The sequence below is a fragment of the Ostrea edulis genome, chromosome 6 (assembly GCF_947568905.1).
Source record: "Ostrea edulis chromosome 6, xbOstEdul1.1, whole genome shotgun sequence".
In the NCBI taxonomy this organism is placed as follows: domain Eukaryota; kingdom Metazoa; phylum Mollusca; class Bivalvia; order Ostreida; family Ostreidae; genus Ostrea; species Ostrea edulis.
In genome coordinates this window covers 37,129,509-37,154,645 of record NC_079169.1, presented here as the reverse complement: position 1 = coordinate 37,154,645, position 25,137 = coordinate 37,129,509, and the positions used below count along the sequence as shown (strand labels likewise).

The 25,137-nt window shown below is 35.7% G+C and overlaps 1 protein-coding gene across 4 annotated transcripts in view; it reads left to right on the top strand.

Annotated features, from left to right (window-relative positions):
* The first annotated feature begins 2,798 nt into the window (after positions 1-2,798).
* The window catches only part of LOC125645622 (DENN domain-containing protein 2B-like), a 39,367-nt gene continuing 17,028 nt past the window's right edge, over positions 2,799-25,137 (top strand). Inside the window, exons 1-15 of one of the 4 annotated variants that reach the window (XM_048871243.2) lie at positions 2,799-3,035; positions 3,317-4,819; positions 11,151-11,258; positions 15,125-15,139; positions 16,310-16,394; positions 18,077-18,150; positions 18,268-18,408; positions 20,105-20,155; positions 21,392-21,477; positions 21,681-21,750; positions 21,853-21,930; positions 23,556-23,675; positions 23,891-23,953; positions 24,645-24,751; positions 24,874-25,051. In XM_048871243.2, coding sequence (XP_048727200.2) covers positions 3,428-4,819; positions 11,151-11,258; positions 15,125-15,139; positions 16,310-16,394; positions 18,077-18,150; positions 18,268-18,408; positions 20,105-20,155; positions 21,392-21,477; positions 21,681-21,750; positions 21,853-21,930; positions 23,556-23,675; positions 23,891-23,953; positions 24,645-24,751; positions 24,874-25,051 — 2,568 coding nt within the window. In that variant the 5' untranslated portion in view covers positions 2,799-3,035; positions 3,317-3,427. The remainder of the gene's footprint in view (positions 3,036-3,316; positions 4,820-11,150; positions 11,259-15,124; positions 15,140-16,309; positions 16,395-18,076; positions 18,151-18,267; positions 18,409-20,104; positions 20,156-21,391; positions 21,478-21,680; positions 21,751-21,852; positions 21,931-23,555; positions 23,676-23,890; positions 23,954-24,644; positions 24,752-24,873; positions 25,052-25,137) is intronic. The other 3 variants (XM_048871244.2, XM_048871246.2, XM_048871247.2) reach the window with 3 other exon arrangements.

The window sequence follows — 25,137 nt, the reverse complement described above, 5'->3', positions numbered from 1 at the left end:
TGTCAACATTCAGTGGATTATATTTTTAATGTTTACCGGGTAACATAAAAAAATTAAAATATTTTTTTTTAACAAAGGCACATGGGCCACATCGCTCATCTGAGTCACCTAGGCCCATATCTGAAGAATTTACATATATATATCTGCATGTAAAACCTTAGTCCCTATTGTGGCCCCAACCTACCCCCGGAGGCCATGATGTCCAATGAGGGCCTCCGTGGCCGAGTGGTTAGAGCATCGCTCTCAAAATCACACGGCCTCTCACCTCTGTTGGCGCGGGTTCGAATCCCGCTCGCGCCGGTAAGTGAGAAAGTTTCCCAGTTTACTCTCGGAAGGTCGGTGGTCTCTTTCCAGGTACATTGTATCTGGGTTCTCTCTTCCACCAACAAAAACTGGGCGCCACCAGATAACTGAAAAATTGTTGAGTGTGGCGGAAAACATCAATCCATCATCACCATCTTTGGTCCAATGGTTCTTGAGAAGAAAATTTTTGAGGACTTCTCCTATATATTTGTATGTAAAAATTTGATCTCCTATTGTGGCCCCAAGCTTTCATGTAAATCTTAGGTCTTCTATCTCAGTGGTTCTTGAAAAGAAGATTTTTAAATATTTTCCCTATATATTTCTATGTAAAACTTGGATCCCCTATTATGTCCCCATTCTACCCCCGGGGCCATGATTTGTACAAACTTGAATCTGAACTATGTCAGGAAGCTTCATTTAAACAAATTTGAAAGCCCTTCATCCAAGGATACGTTGTGCCAAGTTTGATTGAAATTGACCCAGTGGTCCTGGAGAAGAAGATGAAAATGTGAAAAGTTTACAACGATGACGACACCGACGACGACAGACAACGAACAAATTTTGATCAGAAAAGCTCACTTGAGCCTTCGGCTCAGGTGAGCTAAAAACGTAAACCAGTCCTTTTAAAAACAATCAATTGTTTCTTTAAATAAGTTATGACCTCTTTATACTAATAACTAGAATACAGATGTCATTTGCAGAAACAAGTGCCTAGAGCAACGTTTTCATATGCATAAAGGAAAAAAGAATATTACACAAAAAGTACAATAATGATTGCTTCATATGTACAAAGACACGCCTAATTATGATGTAAATGGGTTGTTAGCATTAGATCTTGGCAAGTTTCGTTTTCTGTCTGCATGCTGTATGGTGGATCTGTTTTTCGGGGGGTGGGGGGATTTTATTTGGTTGTTGTTTTTTAGTATCCTGTGACATAGGTATAAATGGAGTTTTCCTGTAGATGATGGTCGCTTTACGCTTTTTAGAATGTATAACAGCTGTACTTGTAAATATTATCGTCAAATAATGGATATTTTTCTTGTAAATTATGTAGATAATGCATCATGTATTGGTTTGTTTTCTCTGCGGACGCACGTGTATTTAAGGAGAACAAAAAGGCTGTTTGATCTTGTTCCTATCCCCTGGGGCATTAGAGGGCGCTCTAAAAGTATTGATGTGCACGTTTGAAGAAAGCAATGATTTAATTAAGATATATGCATTCAAAATTTTCTCTGACTGAAATGGTTTAAAGTGCGTTGAAAGGGCTAAAAATAATTGCAAATGACAATGAAGAAAGTTTATTCCTTTGAGTGAGCTCTTTAATTGATTTATTTTGAGGTATCTGTATAATATATGCCGAATTATATAGCTCTCTCTCTCTTTCCTTCTCTCCACGAATTAAAAGGACAAACGCTACTTCATTATACTTGAGTTCCTGTTAATTTGGAGTTTTAATTGATGCTCTCTTCAGCTGCACTGTTTTAAAGTACGCGAGCTCTAATCTAGGAGATATCTGTAATTCATTAAGGACGCACTTAAAATGAAATTATATTTACAAGAGTTGCAATACAAGGAACTATAAATCAACTATATGCGTGTTATTAAAAGATCGAACGAATTACCGCGCTATGTAATGGCTTGATCGCTCTAAGTGAACTAAGACGTACATTGATTAAAACACATTTAAAGATTTCTTTTTGTACCATGATGTCTCACGCAAACCAGGGGCGGATCCAGACCATTTTCAGGGGTGGTGGTGAATTGAGTTTGTACCTTTTACGCCCCAAATTGGGGGAGGGGGTTGAAGGATCCAAAACGGAGACTTTTTTGTTTAAAATGTTTAACTAAACGGTAAATTTGTGGGGTTAAAACCCCCGGCATACCCCCCCCTCCTCTTGATCCAGCGGCATACCCTCTTGATACACCACTATAAGGTAAGCACTACGTACATATGAACTTTGTATAGATTACTCAGTCAGTGTGAGAGGGTGTTTTGAATGAGCTCTTATTGAACCGAGTCTTCATTTGCTAGTATGAACGATGCATTGCTGATTGCTGAAAATCCATGCAGTCCGTTATAAATGCATGGCCTTTTACTGAATTCATGGCTTATATCTGCTAATCTTGATCAAGAACACAATCATAATATAATAATAAGCGTTTCCCATTTAATTTTGTGAATGACGAATGATAAGTCCAAATCGGTATATCCCTAAACCTAGACCTTGTTGACTTGAAAAAAGAGGGGGGGGGGGGGGAGGGTATTTTGTGTGAGTGTGTGTGTGGTTTTTTTTATATATAAATATATAGAAATCTAGATCTGTCCACATTGTACTTATTTGAATCGGAACTATTAGATCTAAGTTATTCCATTCCAATATATGGTCTGGATGCCCCCCCCCCCCCCCCCCCGTTAAATTTCATAAAACAAACCTACTTGTATCTCAATATGATTGTTACACACTAAGGATCCTGGTATAGATCATTTCCTGCTGTTTTCCTGTTCAACCGATGGTGAAGTGGAGCTGTAACCGGAAAGGAGGTGCTTTGTTTCGATATTCCGCGCATTCAAGCACATATGACAGTAAACTCGGAAGCAAACTTCAGGTCTTTAAAAAAAAAAAGAGAGAAAGAAATTGAATAATTAGTTGCTTCCATTTTTCCGGAACAAATCCAGATACTTCTTTGAATTTTGTGTTGACCGGAAGTCAGTGGTGGAGGAATGGAGGATGGTAAATACTCGTTTACTACTAGTAATAGAAATTCAATGGGATACATTTGGTGTATCGACTGTTGTTTGTTCAGAAAGGTGTAAAGTTCAGTTGCAATAATTTGAATTACTTTGTAGGTGGTTTCGAAGCACATATATAGAGAGTTAATTTGCATAATACGATAATGGGTTGTAATTTGATAATTTATGATATACAAATGTATATATAATTAGATTAGGAAATAAAAACCAAAATCATAGTACTGTGTAGATGAGTAATGAATGATTTAAACTTATAAACAGGTTCCACACGCTGCGGACTGGTTCCGGAGATGCAGTTTGAAATATAACCACAAGGGAATGTCTTGCGAAGTAACAATTTATAAATAAACTGGTTGCTCAGTACTCCGTATCATGTCTGAGGATCCAGCCAGCAGCTTAAGAAAACTGCCTCCTGGCCAGCTAGAGAACATACGCAAGCGATTTGAAGTGGGCGGTGAGAGTGCCCAGGCTTCAGAAAATGATGTGAAACTGCGAACAAAGCCTCCAGTGCAATCTAGCCCGGTCCATAAAAGGCCCACAACTACAGTGTTAGATTCTCCTGTCAGATCAATAAATAAAGAAAGACTGCGTCCCCAAAGTACTACAGTGTTACCAAATTCTTCACCGAATGTGGCCAAAGTGTTGAATAAATTTGAGTCAAAAGGAACTGGAGAACAGGTAAACACACCTAAAGTTACACCAAGAGATCCAAGTCCGCATAAACTGACCCCGATTAAACCAACCATCTCAAAGAAACCAAGTTTTACTAAAGCAGATGACTATGAAAAACCTCCAATTTCAAAGAAGCCAAGTTTTTCAAAAACTGATGAAAAGAAAAAACCAGTGATCGTGAGAAAATCCAGCATATCAGGTAAAGATGAGATTAAACCTGTCAATATTGTGCAGCAAAGAACACTTAAAGCTGGGCCCCCTCCACGTCCTGCTCCACCAGTCAGACCTAGTTCACGTCCATCAAGTGTGGGCTCAGATGATCAAGAGGGACCAATTTATAGTGAGGTCAACAAGAAAACTAAAAAACCTGTGTCTAATGAAAAGAAGGAGGAGAGAAACAATCAGTATGATGAAGCTTGGGACAACAGACCAGTGAGTAAGTTGATAAGTTCCCCAGCTAAACAGCCAAATGCTCCACCCCCACCTCCGAAGAAGCCCCCCAGAACTGGTGCACATGATGAATACATGCAAATTAAAAAACAAGGTGTTGCTTTCCATCTTTATGATGATGTTCCAGAGGAAGAACCATCACCAGTGTACAGAAAAATTGTAAAGCCTTCAGTTACAGACTCGCGTGAAAAATCTGAGATAAGAGTGCCCCGCCCTAGCAGGCCTCCTCCCCCCAGGTCCCGCCCAGTGACAATTGCAGGAGATTCACCACAAACAGAAGCATCAAATCTAAAAAGTGAGTTATCCCATAAACCTCTATCAACACCTAGTCTCAAATTGTATGAGGAAGTAAATGGTGGCGATTTCAGTATTAGTAACATAAAACATTGGGATTTACCCTTGCCAGTGCCACCCGAAACTTCATCTATCCCACCACATGGTTCCACCAACCTAAAACGCAGCTTAAGCATGGATAGTTTAATGGGAAGCCCAGTGTATTGTGACCCAGCACCGATTGTGAGCTTTCGAGATGACAGTGAAATTTACGTGGATAGTGCAGGGTATGCCATGCCCTTGGGGACGCCCACACACCGAGGACTGACCAATTCTGCTTCTCTAGATACCGACCCAGCTTCAGGAGGGGTAAGGATGAACATTGTAAAAGATTGATATATTCCTTATCATGCAACCTGTTCAAATTCAATACAAAAGTCAACACTGTAGATCTTATCAATTGTCAATTTACAAAAAATGACAAATTCCTCGTAGTTCATTCTTCTTTATTTGTTTTCATTCTTAGCTTCCTGTTACATATAAATGTGCCTGTGCTTATCAGGATTATTGACAGATAATCAGGAGCATCAATAAATGTAAAAACATATCTAGTCTGTCCGTTGGTAAAAATTCATGTTTTGTTTATGAAAAACCAGGACCTTCCAGTGATTCAGATTGGAATGCAAGTTAAGATGTCAGACAGAGGTTAAAAAAATTACAGGTCATTTTGGCCTAACTCCATGGAAACCTTAGGCCCATATATGAAGCAATTCTGCAAAATAAATTCAAAACTGTTTTTAAAAAGTTAAAGACTGACTTTTTATTTTTCAATCCATCATGACTGTTGACTGTTTTGGAATTCTTCTCTTTCGTTTCCTGTGTTGCAGGGTGTTGTTGGTTTGATTTACTACCTGTCGAAAAATTTTCACTCTATTGCGATGTTACCAGTTGTAGGTGAAGTACCACAAATTCAGACCTATGCTTAGCGCTCAGGGGGCATAGCAGTGAGGGTTCTTTATCGTGCTAATGCCTGCTGTGACTCTGTTGTTGAGGTCATATCCGAAAGACCTGTGCTTCTCACTTCTTATGGTAGCTCACTACACTAAAGCTTATACTCTGTGTGACACCACGTCACAAGATGGCGATTTAAATGTTAAATTGTGAAATTACACGTATTTGTATCGATCAATTTGTTTGTCTATCATCAAATTCATCATAGCTCAGTGGTTAAAGCATTGGGATGGTGAACTGCAGATCTCGAGTTCAAACCCCACAGTCTTTTGTTTACATGTGTTGAAATAATTTTTTGAAAATCATGTTTCTATCCAAATTTGTATATTTTTTGCCTTTTTGGCATATATGCTTATTGTATATCATCATATTTTTATAATTAAATTAATTCATACTGATTTGAGAAACTATTTCTGGGTGTATTGAGCCACCTTAATCTAGTAAATGCCGAGTGTTTGGCAAAGGAGCAATCACTACCTATGTTTACGTCTTACGTTTGACACTAGCGGGGCTCTTACTCACAACCCAGTTACGAAGCACTGAGCTACTGCAACTGGAATATCTTAATATGTCTATTAGGGTTTGTTGCCCAGCTTCAAGCCAGACTCTAGCTCTTCTTTGGAGCCATTTTTTCTCTAAACTGGTTTCCTGCTGATTGGTGCTACACACAATTTGTGACAAACAAGAGAAGCGAAATCAACAAGGGTACCAATTTTATAATTTTTTTCCTCAAAGAAATTTTGATTGGACAGAAGATTTTCGAAAAATCAATCAAAATCCTCTTTACAAACGATCGATTGACTACCTGTATTATGACAAACCAAGACGAACAACGTTTATTTTCCTGTGGCTGGTAACCACTAAAAAACGATCCGCCATATAGACCGAAAAATGAAAATTTCATATGCCATTTCGGCCTTTCTGGTGAATTTCAGTTGGCCATTTTGAATTTTTTTTTTTGAAAATTGTCATATGCAATTACAGGAGAAGAAAAACGCTTAATGGAAAACAGATGATGGATGCAAAGCAATGAATCACCTAAATTCAATTTGTAGATAAAATACAATGGTGTCAGAATCAATTTATTAACATGTCAGATTAATGAACACTTTAGAACGGCCTTGCCACTACGCCTTGTTTCCCCTCAGATTTACATGTGTCCAGGGCTTGAAACTAACTTTTTATGTCACCAGTCCAGTCGGACTGATAGGGTATAATTTCAATCAGTCCGCAGAAAAATTTACCAGTCCACCAGGGTTTTTCACTCGTAAACGTATTTTGTTCATGTTAATGAAATAAAATAACAGAATTTAACTCAATATGCCTCAGACAATATTGTAACACTTATGTGAGATTTATATTCAGTACTAATCTGGTTTGTCTGATATCTACAGAGGAATACCAAATGTGCATTTAATTAAGATTCCATTAGATGACGATTTAGAAAATTGACCAGTTCCGTCGGACTGACTAAAACGAATGTCTTTAACCAAGGTTTTGAGCAACTGGGTCCAGTCCGCCAGACTTTTAACCAGTCACAGACTGACGGGCATATATTAATTTCGAGCCCTGTGTGTCACACAATGGCAATACAGTTTTGAATTTTTTTTTGAGTTCCACATCAACTGATGCATTGTCATTAGTACATATGCAACAAATGTCATTCCTGCCAATACCACTGCTGTAGTATTGAACTTCGACTGGAAATGAGCAAGTAATACTGGATCTACACATGATGGAGTCACGGACGCTGTTGATGTCACTGATTTTGTTGTCACTGAACATTCATTGTTTTTTTAATCTATAGTCATGATATATATAAAAAATTTCAACAAATGTAGTTGAGTCCCTGAATGGAGCTATTACAGTTTTCTTCTCCTTAGAATGGGTACACTCATTAAATGTGAGCGACAGAACAGACGAACCACATGTTGCAGCCGCACCGGAGGTCGCCGTATTGGTGTAAGAAAGTAAAAGTCAAGTTCGGATATGGACCAAAAAAAAAATTTCCGGATTTTTTTTTTTTTGCCGATTTTGTCAATAAAAAGGTCTAGGGTCGGCAGCTACAAAATAGGGTCGGTCGGACTACCGTAAACACACATTTTTTTTTTGGCCCAGTCTGAATCACTGCCTTCACCCATATTATTAAAATAGAGCAGGTTTAAGTAAAATTGATATTGAATAAACAGAAATGACTCTTTCAATTTCATTAGAAAATTGTAACATGAATGAATTAGATGGCTTACATCCTAAGTTGTCTACCTTTTACCGAATAATGTTTTTAAGATGAAGAGTCTGATGTTATTGATGTTGTAGATTTAGAGAAAGCAATGGAGGAGGATGTTATTAATGTTGTAGATTTAGAGAAAGTGATGGAATCTGATGTTATTGATGTTGTGAGTTTAGAGAAAGCAATGGAGGAGGATGTTATTGATGTTGTAGATTTAGAGAAAGCAATGGAGGAGGATGTTATTGATGATGTAGATTTAGAGAAAGCAATGGAGTCTGATGTTATTGATGTTGTAGATTTAGAGAAAGCAATGGAGGAGGATGTTATTGATGATGTAGATTTAGAGAAAGTGATGGAATCTGATGTTATTGATGTTGTGGGTTTAGAGAAAGTGATGGAATCTGATGTTATTGATGTGGGTTTAGAGAAAGTGATGGAATCTGATGTTATTGATGTTGTGGGTTTAGAGAAAGCAATGGAGTCTGATGTTATTGATGTTGTAGATTTAGAGAAAGTGATGGAATCTGATGTTATTGATATTGTGGGTTTAGGGAAAGCAATGGAGTCTGATGTTATCTAATGTTGTAGATTTAGAGAAAGTGATGGAATCTGATGTTATCTGATGTTGTAGAAAGTGATGGAGGATGAAGTTTTTAAATTCACTTTCTATACATTTATTAAATAGTAATGCGAGTATGGAGTTACCTTTAGGAGTAAATTAATGAAAATATGAGATTATACTAAAACTGTTTAATGCATTTTCTTTGCTGTTTGATTAAATGAAACAATTTTAAATAGAAATTTATAATATGTACTTTTTTTTTTTTAGCTCACATGATCACTTGTTGTCCATCTGTCTGTAAACTATTCACATTTTCGCCTTCCTCTCCAGAACCACAGGACCAATTTCAACCAAACTTTACCAAAAAAAATCCTTGGGTGAAGGATTTTCAAGTTTATCAATTGAAGGGCCCTTCAGAGGGGAGATAATCACAAAAATGCATAAAAAAGGGTGGGACCGTTTAAAAATCTTCTTCTCAAGAACCACTAGGCCAGAAGAGCTGAAATTTACATGAAAGCTTCCTTACATAGTGCAGATTCAAGTTTGTAAAAATCATGGCCCCTGGGGGTAAGATGGGACCACAATATGGGATCATAGTTTTACATGCAAATATATAGGGTAAATCTTTGAAAATCTTCTCAAGAACCACTGGGCCAGGACACACATTTACATGAAAGCTTCCTAACATAGTGCAGATTCAAGTTTGTTCAAATCATGACCCACGGGGTAGGATTGGGCCACAATTGGGGATCAAAGTTTTACATACAAATGTATAAGGAAAGCCTTCAAAAATCTCTCAAGAACCACTGGGCCAGCAAAGTTTACATGAAAGCTTCCTGAGATAGTGCAGATTCAAATATGTTAACATCTCGGCCCTCGAGGGTAGGGTGGGGCCACAATAGGGGATCAAAGTTTTACATACAAATATTAGGGGAAAATCTTTAAAAATCTTCTCAAGAACCACTGGGCCAGAAAAGTTTACATTTACATGAAACCTTCCTGACATAGTGCAGATTCAAGTTTGTAAAATTCATGGCCCCCAGGGGTAGGTTGGGGCCACAATAGGGATCAAAGTAATATATATAGGGAAAATGTTTAAATATGAGCCAAGGTGACTCAGATGAGCATTGTGGCCCATGAGCCTCTTGTTTCACTTTGAACCATCAATATTGATAAGTCACATGAGGGTAGAGCTACCACAAAGCATAATATTTCATTACTGAAATAATACTAAAAATTTGAACTGCTGACTGTGGAGTTTAAGCTAGAGTATAGTGGACTACCTCACGATTTGTATGAATATACAGACAATCAAGATACGGTTTATCAATCAAATATGAATTGTCTTTCAAACCTCTATTTAGAGACAGCGTTAAACTGAGTGATAACCACTAGTATATTAAAATAGCCAATTATCTGGGCTTTGCATGAGTGCTCAATGATTTTAATTTTAGGACTGGGGTTGGAAAAGCTGGAAGATTGGAATTTATATCAGTTTGATAGCTAACTCGTACTAAAGCTACAGCAGATATTTATAAAACTCAGCATTGTTAACAGGAAGTAAATATCTGATGATATGATCGCTTCAGTGACTCATTTGATTCAGGAAACATTTACTAGGTCTCAAGTATACTATATCTTCAGAGCATGTAAGAAGTCAGTCTTGACACGATTTTGCATTTTGTAAACCCACATTTTAATTTTCAGAAAAATTGTCCTTTTTCACATTGGGCTCTATTTGCTCCAGTTTTAGAAAACCTTGAAGCCTGTGTTCCCCTGAATAACGACATTTGACAAATGAAATAAACTAAAATATATTTGCAATGTCTTAACATGTATTAGACAAGCCACTGTAAAAAATAATATGGTTCTCATAGGAAGAAACCATTCTTGGCTTTGCAAAGTAGGAATGGCAATATAATACCAATATTGTGGATCTGATTGACAATACAATACTCACATCATGGGTCTGAATGGTGATACAATACTCACATCATGGGTCTGAATGGTGATACAATACTCACATCATGGGTCTGAATGGTGATACAATACTCACATCATGGGTCTGAATGGTGATACAATACTCACATCATGGGTCTGAATGGTGATACAATACTCACATCATGGGTCTGAATGGTGATACAATACTCACATCATGGGTCTGAATGGTGATACAATACCCACATCATGGGTCTGAATGGTGATACAATACCCATACCGTGGGTCTGAATGACAATACAATACCTATATCATGGGGCCTCACAATCAAAATAAATTTATCACTGCATTGTTACAACTACAACAGGGATTTTTTAAAGGCCCACACATTACAATTTTTGCTTCAAAATTGTATTAAAGTAAACTTTAAAAAAAATTTGTCCTCTGCTCATTTAAATGAAGTAAGCTTTGATTAAAGTAGTCCAATTATTCCTTAATGCACAGGTTTAGTTTTCTCCCTACTTCTTATATCCATGGAACATTTTCCCAAATTTCATGCAGATGTCGCTATTACCAATTGGAAAGGACCAGGCCCATGAAATCAAGACCTTAAAAAAAACCTGTACTATCATATGGGACTAAGCTGCTTTTGAAAACAACAGATCTGTTTGTAATGGTTTGATAGAAAATAGGAAGTACTTTTTACACCATCGTCGCGAGCCAAGCCTATTGTCTCTGTTTACACTATGTCAAATGAGATAGGGTAGGTACTGCCTGGACTTGGTAACAGTGGCTAGCGATGATGTTAACAGTTTTTGCACATATACCACTGGGTTAGAAATTAAAATGTATTAACAAACATTGATTGGCATGCTAATTTTGAGAAGAATAGGCACATACGGTCTCGTGGTTTCCTATTCAATTTTACATAATTTGTATCGGGTAATTTTCTTTTTCAGATATGTCGTCCACTTAGCCATGCAGTGATGAAACAATTAAAAAAATTGAAACCTGCAGGCAAGCCAAAACGAGCATCAGCACGGGAAAACTGGAAAAAGCTTCAGAACGTAAGAACAGCCTCTATACCTGTAGCTAGCTTCAGAACGTAAGAACAGCCTCTATACCTGTAGCTAGCTTCAGAACGTAAGAAGAGCCTCTATACCTGTAGCTAGCTTCAGAACATAAGAACAGCCTCTATACCTGTAGCTAGCATCAGAACGTAAGAACAGCCTCTATACCTGTAGCTAGCTTCAGAACGTAAGAACAGCCATTATACCTGTAGCTAGCTTCAGAACATAAGAACAGCCTCTATACCTGTAGCTAGCATCAGAACGTAAAAACAGCCTCTATACCTGTAGCTAGCATCAGAACGTAAGAACAGCCTCTATACCTGTAGCTATCTTCAGAACGTAAGAATAGCCTCTATACCTGTAGCTAGCTTCAGAACGTAAGAAGAGCCTCTATACCTGTAGCTATCATCAGAACGTAAGAACAGCCTCTATAACTGTAGCTAGCTTCAGAACGTAAGAACAGCCTCTATACCTGTAGCTAGCACACATGTGAACCTGAAGGGGTTTCCATAATTGTATTGTGACTCGATTTTAGATATTAATTTAAAAGCCATTTGCTTGCATGGTTGCTTCAGAGGAAAGCCTCTGATTGGTTCAATTTAGAAAAAAATTAAACACTCTGTGCTTGATCTAGAGTGACAGAAAATGATATTTTTCCAGGTAGGGTGGGGTGTTTTCCTCCCTTTTTGACCAGTTTTCCTCTGATTTCTAAGGAATTTAGTCACAGCCCTTTCTTAGTTCACATGGATCAAAAGCTTGAGTGAGCTAATTCTGATCAAAGTTTGTACGCTAGCAGCTGTGTGTCCATTAGGCTTAATGTAATATATTGATCATAGCTGGGGCGAGAAGATCGATGTGTGACATCATGATCTATATACGACTGAAACAGTGGCAGACCTCTGGTTTTTCTGCATCGAGAAATAGAACAGCTCACGTTGAGTTTCCAGTTTCAATTAAGTTAAACATCGGTATCTCAAACACTGATATCTTGAATACTATGGCAATGTTGAAGTGATTCGGAAGTCCCAACCACTTCTTTTACCCTCTATATCTCGAATTACCGGATGTGAGAAGTTTTTTCTCGGCCCCATCGAGTTTGAGATAATGAGGTTTGACTGTACTCGGTATACCTGGCCTGATAATGTGAACCCCCCTCCCCCCAATCTTGTCTTAGGGTTAGTTTAGTACGGCATGAATGAACAAGATGGAAAAAAAAACAACTATGCAATTTTACTAATTTTACTGTTCATGAAAAGATGTAACTAAACTTGACATCAAATGATTATAATTAATTCAATTAATCGCAGAACTCCCCCCCCCCCCCCTTTATTTTATTTTGATATTTTAAAGTTCAATGCCTTGGGTATTTGGTGTATATTTTTCACAAAATATTAACTTAGGAGTGTTTATTTTAATCAAATAAAAAAAAAAATCCCAATTAGAAACGTTTTTTTGGTTGTTTTCTTTCTTCTATAAATGTCATATCACTAATCATGATAGAAGTTGGTGTTGTAGACAAGACTGACAAATAAATTTTATAAATTGTTTTTGAAACTTCGTGATTAACTTGAATTTTGCTACTTTATGTTTTCATTATGTTTCTGTTGTAGAAAATTATGCATATTATCCGTTTTCATTAAATTTGAAAAAAAAGGAAAAATAACTTTTTTCCTATGTATGCTATTTTTTTGGCAGGGGACATGAAACATACATAGTGCCTTAAATGAGTCAACTTCACACTAATTTCATAAAATGAGCTGTTCCTAGCTTAAAAGACTCTTATCCAATGTTTTTCAAAAAATGTCATAAAAACATAACGTCAGTTTTTGCATACTTGTAAAGAAAAAGGTCACAATTACCAATCATGAGTTGGTTGTCATCTTTGATTGACTGTAATATTTTAACGACATTCAACATTACTCTGATATTTTGAGGGTTTGTTCTGTATAGTTCACACTTTTATTAGCACTTTTTGATAGGAACGACTCAAATTATTTAGGGTCAATTTATAGTAACTTTACACCATTAACAACACAAATATCTGCAGTTTCTGGTCTTTGTGTCTTTTTTCCCTGAACAGCCACACATCTTTGTATTCTGTAAACAAGTCTTCATACAGAGGCTTATACAAGGAAATAGAGTGGATGTTAAAGATTCAGTCGTCATATTTCTGCAATTGTTCGTTAATGTTTTAAAAATCATAAATAGAATTTTTAATATATCTCGCAAAGCTTCTTTTTAAAAAATGTGTGTGATTATTTTAGTATAAGTAAAGCTTCTTGTAAAAAAAAATGTGTGTGGTTATTTTAGTAAAGAAACATTCTTTCATTGTTGTATAGTTTATGGAAGTATTGGTACATGTGAGTAATTTAAAGCATAAAAAATTTAAAGAATATTGAAATGTGTACCGACCTTATTTTACTAGATGCAAAATATTCAAAGAATATTGAAATATGTACCAACATTATTTCACTATGTACGTGTATATAATATAACAAGATTCTGAAATGTACTTAATATTTATAATTTTCTTTTTGTAAAACTTATGCTGGTACATTTTTACCCCCCGGAGATAGAAAATATCTGAGGACAATATACCATTTATAAGTGAAATCTTCAGTGAGAAACAAATTAATCGATTTTTCCATAAAAATGCATGTATTTAGCGAGAGCTAATGTTAGCAACATTATAATTCCGGGAAAGGTATAAACTAATCCAATATGGAATAATTTGTTAGTGATATTCAATTTTTAGTGATCTCATCACTTTCGCTAGTAATGCCAATTAAATCCTCACTAACAATTCTGCTTCTACGGTATATGCAGTTTTACCTGACACTGTAATTATATAAGGTGCACATCTGCTAACTATTATCAGATGTTGTGTGTATGATGCTATCTTGGATGTCTTAGCCTTTGATTGTAATCGGCCTCTGCAGTGGGCCTGCATACAAAGACACCAAACTTGGTATAAATGCCCACCAGGACTCTAGTGCAGAACCAAAGTAAATTAAATTGCAGGGTAATCACTGCTGTATTTGATTGGTTGAGCTATGTTTAGATTCCTCAGATTAAATAACTTAGTCTCTTAATTTTACATTGAGATTTGTTTCTATTCAAAGCAGTTGTAAGACTATGATTTTCATTATACACGTAGCATTTTATTTGGCTAACTTTTCAATGTCTTTTTTTCTTCTGAGAAACCTTATGACAACTTATGCCCCATCAGATTTAACACATTTTTGCTTCTGTGATGGTTTTGATAAAATTTTGTCGGGGGGGGGGGGGGGGGGGGGGGGGGGGGGGGGCTTAGATTTTCAAGATGGCTGTGATAGCTTCTGATCGTATGAGGTTTTCTCCTCTCTAAATGACTGAGACATTTTTACTGTTCTGTCATAGTAGGTTACCAGTATTGAAAATGTTTTTGGTCATTACCACTGAATTTACTTTTTATTAAAGTGGTTTAATTTTCTGCATGTCAGATTTGTTAATCTACCTCATGTGATAATTAGTAAAGTTTGAATTATCACTCTTGTAATTAATGCTTTTATACCTCTGGTGAGCATTGTAACCTATACAGGCCTTTTGTATGGCTAAAACAACTTTAGATATTAGATTGTAGCACATATATATATATATATATACTAATCAATGATACAACTTCTGAACATTGAAATAACTACACAGATTGTGGTGTGTCACTGCATGGCGATATTACATACATTCATATATTTGTAATATTGAATGTAGATACTAATTGATATTTTAGCTTTTGAAATTGCTTTGATTGAAATGTCATTGCATCTTAATTTGCTGAGATTGGTAATTTTTAGCTTTAGATGCTTTATTTTCATTTTATTTAGTCCAGTGCAGAGAAGGTTGGTATTAATACACATGGCATATTTAATATGAGGTCAAAAAAACCTGCATGACGAATAAATATATAACAGGCTTTGTAGACAATATGTATGACCGCACATTTCTTAGATTTTTGTTATGTTTGCACACTTTTGTTTGTTCTTATTTTACATATTACTCACAGCATTTAAAACAACCTTTATTTGTATGCTTCCTGTAAAATTTCTAATCTTATGTTGCAATCTCTTGTAAGTCAGTCTGTACTTATCCTGTATAGTTTGCTTTTTGTGATGTCACCATGTGGAAAGGGACCTATTTAAAAATGTGTATATCAGCTAGGACATATCCTCAAACACTTAGTATTATCAAAATACATCTACAACTACTCAACATTTTCTGTAAAAAATTAAATCACAATTCAACATTTTCTGATATAAGAATATTTGCAACTGTGTTAGTCCTCTGTGGTGTTATTGAAGGGCCTTCTGAAAATGTAAACTACACATATATAATTAAAACAACTTCCATCATATATTATATATTGCTATACAGATTTAAAAAGTGGTATATTTCATGTGAGAAATAAAAGAGTCGATGCACTGTATCTAAGTTTGATAAAATGCCAACTTCTGGACATGAGATGATAAAAAAAGAGACCTGTATTTTATTTTATTTTACTGGGGGTTTAATTTTTTTAAGTGTAAAAGTTTAGTTTTTATTTACATGTTTCCTGAAAATGACTCTTAATTTTTTTAAGCCAGGTTTATATTATGCTGCTGAAAAAGTGCATGCAAGTCTTCCGGTTGCATGTTAAAATAATATAAAATTGCTGGACTGTAATTCAAAGATATTACGTCAGAAGTGTTTCACTTTTCTCAGATTTTAAAGATTTTAAGGAAGAATAGCAAATTTTTCCTTTTTGAAAATATAGAGACTTAATGAACAATGGTCACATTGTTGCTATTTTAGAAGTCATTTGTAGTAACATTATTGATTAGAAAGCTGAGTCTTTTCTATTGTCAAATAAAAAGAAGTGGTGTGACATTGATGGCAAATGATATTGCCTCAATAGAATTGGAATTTGAAAAATGCATATTCGAAATCTCAAAGAGGGGTGGGGGGATGAGACCTTTATCATATTATACACTATTTCATATTTTGCTTAACCAGTGGACTTTTGGTTTTTGTAGGTAAAGATGAAGATCAACATTGCGTTTGCTGTGATGCGTCAAATGAAGAATGAACATAGAACAGACTCAGTGAGTGAGAGTTCTGGTAAGTTATAAATAGAACAGACTCAGTCAGTGAGAGTTCTTGTAAATCCTACATACAACAGACTTAGTGAGTGAGAGTTATGGTGAGTTATAAATAGAACAGACTTAGTGAGTGAGAGTTCTGGTGAGTTATAAATAGAACAGACTCAGTGAGTGAGAGTTCTGGTGAGTTATAAATAGAACAGACTCAGTGAGTGAGAGTTCTGGTGAGTTATAAATAGAACAGACTTAGTGAGTGAGAGTTCTGGTGAGTTATAAATAGAACAGACTCAGTGAGTGAGAGTTCTGGTGAGTTATAAATAGAACAGACTCAGTGAGTGAGAGTTCTGGTAAGTTATAAATAGAACAGACTCAGTGAGTGAGAGTTCTGGTGAGTTATAAATAAAACATACTCAGTGAGTGAGAGTTCTGGTAAGTTATAAATAGAACAGACTTAGTGAGTGAGAGTTCTGGTGAGTTGTAAATAGAACAGACTTAGTGAGTGAGAGTTCTGGTGAGTTATAAATAGAACAGACTTAGTGAGTGAGAGTTCTGGTAAGTTGTAAATAGAACAGACTCAGTGAGTGAGAGTTCTGGTAAGTTATAGATAGAACAGACTCAGTGAGTGAGAGTTCTGGTGAGTCTTGCATAGAACAGACTCAGTGAGAGTTCTGGTAAGTTATAAATAGAATAGACTTAGTGAGTGAGAATTCTGGTAAGTTGTAAATAGAACAGACTCAGTGAGTGAGAGTTCTGGTGAGTTATAAATAGAGTAGACTTAGTGAGTGAGAGTTCTGGTAAGTTACAAATAGAACAGACTCAGTGAGAGTTCTGGCAAGTTATAAATAGAACAGACTCAGTCAGTGAGAGTTTTGGTAAGTTGTAAATAGAACAGACTCAGTAAGTGAGAGTTCTGGTGAGTTATAAATAGAACAGACTCAGTCAGTGAGAGTTCTGGTAAGTTGTAAATAGAACAGACTCAGTGAGAGTTCTGGTAAGTTATAAATAGAACAGACTCAGTGAGTGAGAGTTCTGGTGAGTTATAAATAGAACAGACTCAGTGAGAGTTCCGGTAAGTAATAAATAGAACAGACTTAGTGAGTGAGAGTTCTGGTAATTTATAAATAGAACAGACTCAGTCAGTGAGAGTTCTGGTGAGTTATAAATAGAACAGACTCAGTGAATGAGTGTTCTGGTGAGTTATAAATAGAACAGACTTAGTGAGTGAGAGTTCTGGTGAGTTATAAATAGAACAGACTTAGTGAGTGAGAGTTCTGGTAAGTTATGAATAGAACAGACTTAGTGAGTGAGAGTTCTGGTAAGTTATAGATAGAACAGACTTAGTGAGTGAGAGTTCTTGTGAGTTATAAATAGAACAGACTCAGTGAGTGAGAATTGATAGTGCAAACATGCTCATATTTTGTTATAGAATATGTAGAAGAGTAAATTTTTTAATTGATTAATTTATATTGTACATTACTGTACAACTTATCTATTTGATCTGATTGATGTCTTTTGCCAGATGACAGTTAACAATGTTGCCAGATGACAGTTCACAATGTTGCCAGATTTTTTTGCATGTCTTGTAAAATGCAAAAAGAGCAAATTAGAAAAAAATCTTGTTGTTGATGTTGGAGAGGAAAAAACCAGTGAAAAGATGTATGTTTGTCAGAAAAAATGAATATGTTTCTTTTCTTCCAACAGATGTGGACAGCTTGGTAGATGAAAGTGAAATCAAAAAGAGGATTTCTTATTGTGGGATTGTTCGGAAAAATACGGTAAATATTAGATCAATTCTGTATTGATGGAAATGCAAAATAAATGAAAAGAAATGTTTCTATTTATTTCAAAATTTAATGAAGTTTGGTAAAGATGTGATGTACTTTTGTTTTCAGAGTAGGAGTATACGAAAAGCCCGTCATGTTCAAACGCAGGCGTACAATCAGATGTTTGATTTCTGTCTCATTGTCGGACTCCAGCCAAACAACGATCACACGGCATACAAACCAAAAATCATCTACAAGTTCCCTGACCTTGTAAGTATGATGTACCGTGACACTTTTTGATTTTGAAACACCCGTCTTCTTGGATACTATTAAGTCTGTACAGTAGAGCTTATCATCATTCATAACTATTGTTCTGTAAATAAAAAGAAGTTTCCAGAAAATCTCTTAATGATAAATGACTGGACTCAAAAATGTCTTCCCTCTGTTTTCACAGACATCATATTGCAGACTGTACAATAGTGCAGTTTGATTTTTATACCCTACACGATGAGTTGCGGAAGTATAATGGTTTTGACTCGTTGGTCAGTCAGTCCTGTTTTTATCAGTGCAACTCATCTGAAACTGCTTAACAGAATTTCATGAAACTTTTTAGTTAATCAGGATGTGCTGTGTAAATATGCATATTCACAGGAATTTCTAATTTGATTTTTTTTTCTGGGAGTTATGCCCATTTTGAACAAGTTTTGCCAAAATGTAGTCTATTTGGTGTAACTTGTGCAAAACTGGTTTTCAAGTGATACAGGTGACTCTCGATAACTTGAAGTTCAAGGGACCTTGATAAAACTTCGAGAAATCGAGAGTTTGAAAGATCGAAATTCGGAAATTGAGGTCCACCGGTATGGTTCAGATTTTACAGTAACAGGAAATGTATACCAACAAGATCATATGATATCGTTTTGACATGTTTTCCTTCATATTCGTCAGGTACTTTGATATCAATATAAAAAAACCTTATTTTGCATTAATACAAACATTTCAAAGTTTATGTATTTATTTGTTCTTTAATCATGCTTAGATAGGCATACAAAACCAAGTTCCAATGACACTTTACTATCGCAAACTAAACAGTGCACAATGTTATGTCGCTTTACCCAAAACACAAATTCTAACAAATGAGTAAAATGGTGTTTTGAAGTAACTTTACTCAAAGAACAAACTCGAGAAATTTAACAGTCTGTAGATCTCTAAATCATGTATAAAACTTACTCTCTCGTTGTCACGTCAAAACAAATCATAGATTTTATTCATAGTCGGATTATATATAATTTTAATCATCACTAATCAAAACCCCAGTGCAGGGTGTAAATGGACCAATTAACCAATTATATACTCAAGGGTGTCACCTCCACAAAGAAGCACCTGGTCTGTTTCAACTATGTAAACACCTAATTACCCCTCCTGCATCAACAAAATCCAGGTAAGGCCCAAGCGGAAATTATTAAACGCTTGGGTAACGGTTGGTATACGCTACCACCACTTCGAGAGATCGAGAGTGAAAAACAAGGAAATGTGTTTTACGGGACCCAACCTCACTTCGAGAGATCGAGAACTTCGAGAGATCGAATGTTCGAGAGATCGATAGTAAATTTGCTTTGTTATATATAGAAAAAAATTGACACCATGATTTCACTTCGAGAGATCAAAGTTCGAGCCATCGAAAGTCACCTGTATACATTTTTGTATATGTAATTAAAATATTACTGTTTTTTACACAATTAACAATTTTGAAACAATATTACATATGGCCTGAGAGGTGCATGCCATCTAATTACATGCAGAAAAATACTAGCACAGAGGCATAAGAATTTGTTGTATTTTATGCATAGCATTGTAATTCATTATGTGTAGCCTTGACATTAGTTGTGGGGGTGTGGGATATGTGAACTTGCTCACTTTTTCTTTTATTCTAAAACTGATATACACTCCTGTCTTTATATGCTATCAGGGAAAACTGCAGATTGACACTCATGGCCGACTGTCGATCTGTAGACCAAGGGTAAGTCTCAAAATATGCATGTACATTAAGGGAAGTTATCAACAGCATGCTTCTTTGGTGTTCCTAAAAGTGTTACCTGGTTTCGTGTTTTATAAACGTGTAATATTCTAATAATTTGAATTGTGTACTTAAAGATACAGTTATGAAATGCATGAGAAGTAATATGTGTTAGAGACTGGTTATTTGTTTGATAAGCAGTAACCAGTTTACCCTGTGTGTTTATAGTTATTGGTAATATTCCTGCATCTATAAGATACTTTACATAGAGAACTTTCTGTCTCACCATTTTGTTGTGTAACAATTATGTAAGTCTTCTGTGACTATTCCACAGGTGTTTTGAATTTCTTTTTGCTTAAAGGATTAGGTGTCATATGATTTGAATATTTGATTTTGTGAAATTCTGTAATTTCTGTATTGAAAATAGAGTCAGTAAATCTTGGGCCAAAGTGTTCCATTCCCAGCCCAAACCGTTCATTTTCCTTCTTGAAGCATTCTGTTTTTGATAAGAACCATTCCATTCTCACAGAGAACTATTCCATTCTCAGAGAACTATGCCATTCAAACCATTCAGCACTCGTTCCCCAAACAAAAGCGTTCCTTCCCAAACTGTTCAGCATTCGTAAAACCACATGTATTCAGCTTGAAATTACAGTCAGAATAAGGATCACAAGTACTTGATTGTGTAGAGAGATTTTTTGACTGAATTACCAGTAGAACTGGAGTGTAGATGTGGTATATTGATGGTTAAGTTAGGTGAGTCAGTACTCCCGTCATCAAACAAACATTAAGGCTTGGAAAAGTCATTCTTAGTTTTATACTTTTTCATAAAACAACATTAATGATACACCTAATCTGTTTACCTGTGTGTATGTTTTATCATAGCAGAGAATTAGTCAATCCAAAGGAAAGTGATCTCTTATAAAATTATCACTCATAGAACAAAGTACATTATATACCAATAAATTATTTATAGCATTGTGGTGTATTTCTTCCCATACACATCCTGTACATGAATCATATGTAGTGTCAATAGAAAAACCATTGCACTGTATATAGAACATTTAGTAGTTTATTTTTAGCATCCATTCTGTATAGATACAAATATACCTGGTATAATGATTTGTTTTATCTATTAAAACAAGATAAATAGAAGTCTATGTGTGATTTTAGTCCTACATCTAACTTTTACGGATTGAAATTATTTTTTTTATCTGATGATTGGTAAATTATTTTCAGGTGGAGAGCAATGCGAACATCCCGGAGTTCTGTTTCCCTGATGCTGAGGAGTTTGATGCCAAATCTGCGTCTGCTGCTGCTCCAAGGTAATATCAAGGTCATTGTTACTGGGGGACAATTTTCATTGTTACCATCTTTTGACATAGTTTTCAATGTATCAGATGAAATTTTAGTGATATTCCAACGGACAGAGATAATCATGTCTCTACCAAGAGCTGTTGAAAGAGAGAGGTGTAGCAGTCACCATGTTGATACTGACCACAGGACTATTTCTATTTGTTTCTTGCAGCGAATCATACTCGTTTGTGTTGACCAATGTGGAAGCAGAAAGAGTTTATGGATACTGCAGAAGAATGGTGGTATGTCTTGTTCAATAGTAACCTCCTGTCCAAATTATAAAGTGTGAACAGAGATAGTCCCTGTGTAGTTTGTTAACAGCCTGTCTGTTTGTCTGTCTGTAGCCCTTCTGCAGTAGAGATGGTCTACCAGAAGTCATCTGCATAGTTAGTCCAGTTGATGCCTTTAGCATGTACAATGAGGTAAGAGCAGTACACACTGCACCAATTCACTTGTTCTCCTGAATAATTAATGAGGCAATTTTATTGGTTGCTCAGGGAAGACCAAAAGCAATTTTGACCAATCAGTAAGTCCCTTTCTACACACTTTCATTAGGCAATATTGCTGTGGTAGGAAGGTTAAAATACCGTAATACTACCTTTAAAAAAAGAGTTCTGTTCCTATAACAATTTTAAAATTTGATTGGACTGAAATTTTAAATCATTATTTATGGGAACAAGTGAATTGATATGAATGGACCTACTGGTGATGGAGAAAGAAACAAAGTTTATTCAACCATAGGTATCCGATGATGATTGTAATCATGTTTATACTTAAACAACTCTCCAACAAATATTACAAAATAAGAGATATATTCATACATGTACAGTGATGTGAAATGCATTGCATACACATGTGGTATATATGCATTAGTAAACAGTAAGTATGAGAATTATGCCTCATTTATTATACCCTCCGCGAACGAAATTCAGGAGGGTGTATAGGAATCACTCTGTCTGTCTGTCCGTCCGTCTGTCTGTGCAGATTCGTGTCCGGGCCATAACTTCTTTGTTCTTTGACATAGGCATACCATATTTGGCACACAGGTGGATCACCATGAGATGATGTGTCAAGTACTTTTATGACCTCTATATGACCTTGACCCTTGACATCAAGGTCAAAATTAAAGGTTTTTTTTTTACAATGGATTCGTGTCTGGGCCATAACTTCTTTGTTCTTTGACATAGGCATACCATATTTGACACATGAGTGTATCACCATGAGACGATGTGTCGGGTACCTTCATGACCTCCATATGATTTTGACCTGAAGGTCAAAATTAAAGGTTTTTACAATGGATTTGTGTCAGGGCCATAACTTCTTTGCTCTTTGACATAGGCATACCATATTTGACACATGAGTGTATCACAATGAGACGATGTGTTGAGTACCTTCATGACCTCTATATGATTTTGAACTTTGACCTCAAGGTCAAAATTGATTATAGGGTTTTGACAGTCATACCATAAGACATGGGTGTATCACCATGAGACTATGTGTCATGTACATTCATGACCTCTTTATGACCTTGACCTTTGATCTCAAGGTCAAAATTATAGGTTTATACCATGGATTTGTGTTTGGACTATATCTTCCATTTTCTTCTACAAAGGCATACTATATTTTTACACTCAGGAAAGAGGTAATTTATACCTATTAACAACACCCCTTGGGAGAATGGGGTAAGCGGGGGGTATTCTTAGTGAGCATTGCTCACAGTACCTCTTGTTATCATTAAAAAATCTCCCAAAAAAACCAACCCAGTGAAACATAGTTATAGCAAACCTCCGGGACCACCGAAAAACAGTTTGTGATAACCAAACTTCATTATATCTAATACAATTTTTGTTATTTTCCTCTCATAGGGAAATAAATATCACTGCAATAAGCATTAATTCATTATAACGGAGTTCATTGACTGTGTTTTTCTTTATGTAGGATAATGTAATGACAATGAGCTGTATCTTAGTAATACACATAATGAACTTTTGTTATATTTGGATGAGACATAAAATCATTATTGAAACGATATTTATTTTTCTTTAAGTTGTTAGATGCTGCTGAGAATTGTCGGCACAAGTCTTTGGATCTGTCGCGAGAATTACTGTCGGCTGCATTTGGCAGACCTCTACCAGAACCAGGGAAATTAGTACAAGTTAGAACATTGGTAAGTTATCGAGTGGTCCACAGAATGAAACATTTCTGGACTTTGAGAAGATTTTTGAAACTTCACAGGTATCAGGCATGTAGGAAGGGGGTGGGGGGTGGGGGGGGGGGTTCCTAAATTACATTGAAATTTGTGTATTTTTAAAAAAAACAGAAGTTGGCATGTGCAAGTAGTAGGAAATAGAGGAAATGAAATTCTTTGATAATTTATTTCAGGATGAGAACTGGGATACTGGAACAATTTTATTATCCAGACCAGAGGACTTCCGAGTGGACAATGTAAGATTTCAGTTTAATTTCTTGAAATGTACAGCACAGTCAATTTGTACTAATAATCATAACAATTACTTTTGAACTTTTTTTCCACAGTTATCTGATTTTTGATGTTTGAGTAATCTACATGCATGCATGCATTATGAAACACAGAAAGTGTCAATAAATGATTTCCTTATTCAATATATAGAGTTATATACAAAAATAAAAATGATGTTTGTATCGCAAGTGATTTAGTATCATACATTTTACAATTGTAAATGCAGCTTGTTAAGAAACCAAGGCAATATGGTATGTTTTTCGGGTACCAATATTTGTAGATTACCTTTTTTATTTTATAAGAATTTTATTTTTGCCTAAATTTGTGAGATTGCCTAAATGCCAATTGATAAACATTCTTGTGATTATATATAATATTATAAACACAATGCTGAACAAATTCAACATCTGCAAAAAATGTTGTCTCACTGAGCTCACACAATTAAAGCTCCAATATTTAACTAATTTACAGTATTCTAGTAGGTAAGGTGTATTTTTGTATTTAAAGCATTTTTCTGTGTGATTTACAGGTGAACAGAGAGTATCTGCTGTCTAAGCTGGGAATTGACAAGCATTTTTCTGTGTGATTTACAGGTGAACAGAGAGTATCTGCTGTCTAAGCTGGGAATTGACAAGCATTTTTCTGTGTGATTTACAGGTGAACAGAGAGTATCTGCTGTCTAAGCTGGGAATTGACAAGCTGCTGAAACTCTTTTCCTGTGTGCTGCTGGAAAGAAGTATTCTGTTTTGTGCCAAAAATCTTAGGTAAAGTTGACATCAGTACATTATATTGCATAGATGATCATCTTTTTTAATGGGCTTTTATGTGGTAACCAGTTTTGCATTCTTCCAAAAAAAAAAAATTACTTTATGACTTTTCTTTGCAGCATTTTGTCTCAGACGATCCATGCTTTGGTTGCCTTGCTCTATCCATTTCGCTGGCAACACACGTACATACCAGTTCTACCGGAGTCCATGTTAGACGTCACATGTTCTCCGACGCCCTATATCATTGGAATTTTGTCTTCCCAACTTTCATATGTTCAAAAACTCCCCATTAGTGAGGTATGCATATATACAGACTTCAGATTGAGCAAATAATTTAAATTTTTATGGGAAGTACATGTACATGAATTACTGAAAGAGCTACA